The sequence below is a fragment of the Sinocyclocheilus grahami genome, unplaced genomic scaffold (genome assembly GCF_001515645.1).
Source record: "Sinocyclocheilus grahami isolate Dianchi unplaced genomic scaffold, SAMN03320097.WGS_v1.1 scaffold317.1, whole genome shotgun sequence".
Lineage (NCBI taxonomy): Eukaryota > Metazoa > Chordata > Actinopteri > Cypriniformes > Cyprinidae > Sinocyclocheilus > Sinocyclocheilus grahami.
In genome coordinates this window covers 135960-141375 of record NW_015505496.1, presented here as the reverse complement: position 1 = coordinate 141375, position 5416 = coordinate 135960, and the positions used below count along the sequence as shown (strand labels likewise).

General features: G+C 36.4%; 1 protein-coding gene across 1 annotated transcript in view; it reads left to right on the top strand.

Annotated features, from left to right (window-relative positions):
• Positions 1-5416, top strand: part of arid3c (AT rich interactive domain 3C (BRIGHT-like)) — a 115456-nt gene that overhangs the window by 105233 nt on the left and 4807 nt on the right. Inside the window, exons 6-7 of the mRNA XM_016294375.1 lie at positions 2100-2344; positions 3906-4193. Coding sequence (XP_016149861.1) covers positions 2100-2344; positions 3906-4193 — 533 coding nt within the window. The remainder of the gene's footprint in view (positions 1-2099; positions 2345-3905; positions 4194-5416) is intronic.

Genomic DNA, 5416 nt, shown 5'->3' with positions numbered 1-5416 from the left:
AGATGAAAAGAAAATACCACGTAAACTTTTCTGAAGACAGTCAGTTCCCCTCAGAAACACATTCATATAAACCCCCAAATCAATATTGAGGATTTTCTTCCAATAGTTTGTGAATCATGAACAGTGAATGATCTGCCTGCTACAGTATTTTTCTCTGTGCGTCTATCTTCAGCGTCTCTGGCCTGTGTTAACGGGCGTTTACAGACTTCATATTTTCACATAAATTACATTTTGGAAAAAGATTGCATTGCAATGCAGTTTGTGCAAGTCCAGAAAAAAGACGAGTTGCAATAAGACAAAAAACGGCCGGTTGCCGATCGCGTAAGTTCCAGGGAAAGCTCCTTAAAACTTCGGCCATCCTACACACACGTGACTGACCGCTCGCTTGCACCAACAGGAGGAGGAGGGTCGTGTTACTCTCTACACTGCACTCAACCTGAGAGATTCCTACACTTTCAGTCTTTGAGGAGACATTAAAAAGCGCATACCGCAGGACCTGTATAACAGAAAATATTAGTGATTTTGAAACCGTGAAATTTTCCAATCGCGGTATACCTTGCAACCGGTAATCGGCCCATGCCTATTATCTTATAATTGTGGCATCACCGTTTAGTTACGTTATTGAATGTTCCGGGAAAACTTAAGTTGTATTTTCAGTGTCGGTCACAGCGCCTTTTAATTGCTGTTTTGGATCTGGCAATTATTCATTTACAAATTAAGCACTGCCTGTAGCCCTGTAGTCAGTCATAAGAAAACACAATGGAATTTGAAGGCAGTCATTATTACGTTGATCATGACAAAAAAAGGCTCTTTATGTAGACAGTTGTACAGACAGTTGGCCTCTCATCCAGGTCATGTAAATACATTGTAGTGTAATGTTTCTGCCCCCCCCAAAAAAAAACCGTGAATGACATAGTTTTGAAAAATTCATTAAATATATGATAGGGTTAAAACTAGGGATGCACCGATACCACTTTTTCCAGTACTCGCCCGATACTGATACTTTTATTATTGGTACTTGCCGATACAGAGTACCGATACCAATATTTTTATTGCATTTGTAAATTTTTTAAATATTGGGTACAGAAACCAAAAGAGTATGTATAATGTTAGTTGGTTAACTTCATTTATCAAATAGATAATCAAACCAAAATTTATTCAGACACCTTAAACATTTCTCACATTATCACAGTTTATTCGCTATAGTTTAGAAAATGGTAATAAAATATGACAAGAACTCAGAGTTAAACTGTGTCAGAACAAATTCAGCTTGATAATGTTAGATCATTTTGATAGAAAGGTATGTAATAGATTACAATCAACCAAAAATTAGACAGCTGTTAGGATGACAGTGTTTACACAACTATCAATACTTAGTCGGTTCTCTGTATCAATATACAATATCAATATCAATACTTCTCTCTCTCTCTCTCTCTCTCTCTCTCTCTCTCTCTCACAAGTAACTTGTGCATTGTTTTACTTACTTGTTTCTTACATATCCGCCCGAACTACAAACTTTCCAGTGATGTCTGTGAGAAAGGTATATTCACTCGACAAGCTTGCGCATCTGCGCCGCCGCACGCTCAATCCACTCAGCGTGCTTTGTTTATCAGCTAGCGCACATCAGCTATACAGGCGTTAATACTGAATGTTTAACGTTATATTCATTGCATACATATACTTCGTAGTAGACATTCTTAACACCATTCTGCTGTCTGTTGTTCTGTTGTTGGTGTTGGTGTTTATTTGTCTGAATATGGCGCTTATCACATGCTGTGTGGTATCGGCGTTTGGTATCGGGGCATTTTAACGAGTACGAGTACAGGAGTTCAGTATCGGTGCATCCCTAGTTAAAACAATAGATGTACAGTTCAAAATGAGCTGCCAGCTGTCAGTGGTTGAACTACACCAGTGGTTACGACACCTGCGTGAACTTCATACATAACAATCACTTTGAGATCTTCTGATCAAAAGTCATTTAAAAAATGTCACAGAGACGTGAAGTTTGTTCTGAGTAAAGATCCTGAGCTTTTATTTGAAGATGCCACTTGGTTTGATATTTAGGTGTAGCTTCACGTTCTGTCCTTTCTTGTCTACAGGTATATGAAGTACCTCTATCCATATGAATGTGAAAAGCGGGGACTGAGCTCTCCCGGTGAGCTTCAGGCAGCTATCGACAGCAACCGTCGTGAAGGGCGAAGACAGAGTTATGGCTCCACCCTCTTCAGCTACTCCCCCATGGGAACCTCCACACTGCTGGCTTCCCCCAAACTCCAGATGCCCCACATCAGCATGCCCACTCCTAATGGTGGGCACATGACTCAGACCACTGTTATCAAGAAAGGTTTGTGTTTGTATTTCCCTTTGTCACAACCTATTTCTGGAACTACTTTTAAAAAATCTGTTAAAATACTTAAATATTAAGATACATTTTAATAAACAGCTGAACATACAACATTTTACCTCCCTTGCACAATAATTCTTTGCTGTATCGGTAAATTAAAATAGACTACAATGAGAAATAGATAAAATAATAAAAATGAAAATGTTATTATGTATAAGCATTCTATTGATGGTTGATTTTTCAAAAGAAAGCGAAAGAAAAGTGTTATTCCTTATCAGGAAATTGAATGTTATTTCAGACCATGTTAATTACAACCTAGATCCTCCAAAGAAGAAGTTATCTCTCTTACACAATAACACTGCCACATCTTACTCACGCTTATTCCACGCAGTGGCCTGAATGGTCATCAGAGCAGACAGGAAACAGCTTGCAGGACTTCCTCTTGCCCACTCTGCCAGTTTCCGCATCACAGCAGCAGGAGCAATGAAACACAAAGAGACATGGGCTGCTTCATGATTCAGTAATGTGCCCATATGGAAAAAGACAAGTCACGCAACTTTAAGGATCAAAGAGCCTTACGAATCTGACAGTATTTATAGTGTTTACGAAGCAGCTTTAAATAGATGTCATGACTTGTGTTTCATACTCATACTTCCCTGTGAGGATGTTGTTGCAGCATATTGCTAAACCTAAATTTGTTGAATAAAATGCTGCATTCAGATTTTTGAATAACTTCCTTTTCATTTGCAAAACCATTTTACAATATAAAATTTAGATTTTAAAATGATGATTTTAAGTGAATCAGGTCCACAGTATTAAAACTAATGTCAGATAAGTAAAATAAAATATAAAAAATTTGGGGTGAGTGAGATTTGTTTTTTTAAAGAAATAAATGTTTTTATTCAGGAAGGATGCGTTAAATTGATCAAAAGTGATAGTAAGGACATTTATAATGGTACAAAATATTTATATTTCAAATAATGCTGTTCTTTTGAACTTTCTAGTCATCAAAAATTATTACTCATCATTTATAATAATAAGAAATGTTTCTTGAACAGCAATTCAGCATTTTAGAATGGTTCCTGAAGGATCATGTGGCACTGACTGAAGACTAGATTAATGACTGCTGAAAATTCAGTTTTGCCATCACAGGATTAAATGGCATTTTACAATGTATTAAAATCAAATAATAATATTTCAGTTTTTATTCAAAAATATGAAGAAAAAAGCATTAAATTAATCAACTCATAACAATGAGTAAGTCATAATTTTAAAGATTGTGTTACATTCATTTGTGATAAAGGGCTTCTGTTTTCATGTTATGCTGTTTTGCTTTACTTTTTGTAAGTGTTCCGTGTTGCAAAATTAGGCATAAACTATGGGTAAATCGTCCACTACTTAAAATAGTAGGAAATTGTTTAAAGTTGACCGTTTTTCCAAGATTTGGGATATTAGATGGTCCACTATTTTTGTTTTGTTGTTAAAGTGTTCTGTCACCTAAAAAAAAGTTACTGTAGTACTGCCTTGCACACAGACTTCATGATGCTTTCTTGCTCCACAGAGGACTCCATGCTGTCCAGCTGCCTGACTAACAGGGTGGGCATCCCTGTGTCTTTGGCCAGCCACCACAGTGCAGCTCAGGCGGCTGCGGCTCAGGCTGCAGCTGCAGCAGCTGTGCAGGCGGCCGCATTGGAGCAGCTCCGGGAGAAGCTGGAGTCTGGAGAGCCACCGGAGAAGAAAGTGATGCTGTTGGCAGAGGAGCAGCAGAGAATAATGCAACATGCATTACAGCAGAATCTCTTCGCCATGGCAACCCAGCTACCCATGAACATCAAACTGAACAATAGAGGTGGGTGCAAGGAATGCAAAGATGGTTCTCATATATGTTTGTTCGGTATATGCTTTCACAAAAATCTCTTTATTGTAATTTACTCTTTTTTTTTTACTTTTTAAGGCTCAAACGTAAAGAGAAAGTTCACCCAAAAATGACAATTCATTTACTCACCCTCAAGTTGTTCCAAACCTGTTTGAATTTCTTTCTTTCTTCTTTTAAACATAAAAGATATTTTTAAGAATGTGGGTAACCAAACAGTTTCTGGTCCCCATTGACTTCCATAGTATATTTTTCCATAACAGCAACTTGAAAGATAAATGAATTGGCAGCAGTTTGTAGACTTGTGTATAAATATAATATAAATGGCAGTAAAGTAAAGTGTTTCTCAAGAATGAACTATAAAGTCAGTAGTGCCATGAGAGAGGGCATTTTGGATCAAATAATGTAGATTCGGGTAGAGAAGTTTATCATAAATACTAGCCAACGGCAGCTCGTTTGACTGCTATACAAAACATGACAAAACATTAGCCTTGAAGGAATTTATGAAAAACATTTTAGTAAGGAAAAATTTTTTTAATTTAATTTTATTTCAGTATATTATGATCAGTGTCATCTGTGAGAGAATAACTGTCAAAACAATAATGAAAGAATTTAGGACAAACATTTTATTTCTGAATATGAGTTATGAATAATTGTTTATGAATGATGAATATTCTTATTTTATAAAACTATAACAAGTTGCTTTTGTGACAGAGAATGGTTAAGAGTTCATGAGACATTCTGAAAAAAATAAAACATAATTAAGTGTAAATGAATGGTGAAACTGATGAAGAAAAGTGATTTCTATCGAGCCGTTTGTCTAATTTGAATGATTCAGTGCACCTTCATTCAGGCTGGTCATGAGCAATGTTTTGTTGTCTTCTGCATGACTGTTACTCTTATACCACCCATAAAAAAGAGCCTCTTTATATGGTGGGACAATGTAGCATAATTCTATAATGCTGGGCAGGACTTTCACACAGAAACGCTGCAATTTAAAGATTATATTAAATGTTATTTTGTGTTAACCTGCAAACAGATATCCAAAGTAATGAAAGAGTGAAAACCGAAAGTGCCGACAGTCGCTGACTCTTTGGAGATATGAACCCTCATGTGTTATTTATCCCTTTTTTTGGTAAAAAAAAAAAAAAAGTGTGTAATGTTAACAGTTTACTAGCAGTGAAGAAATGTTTTATTTA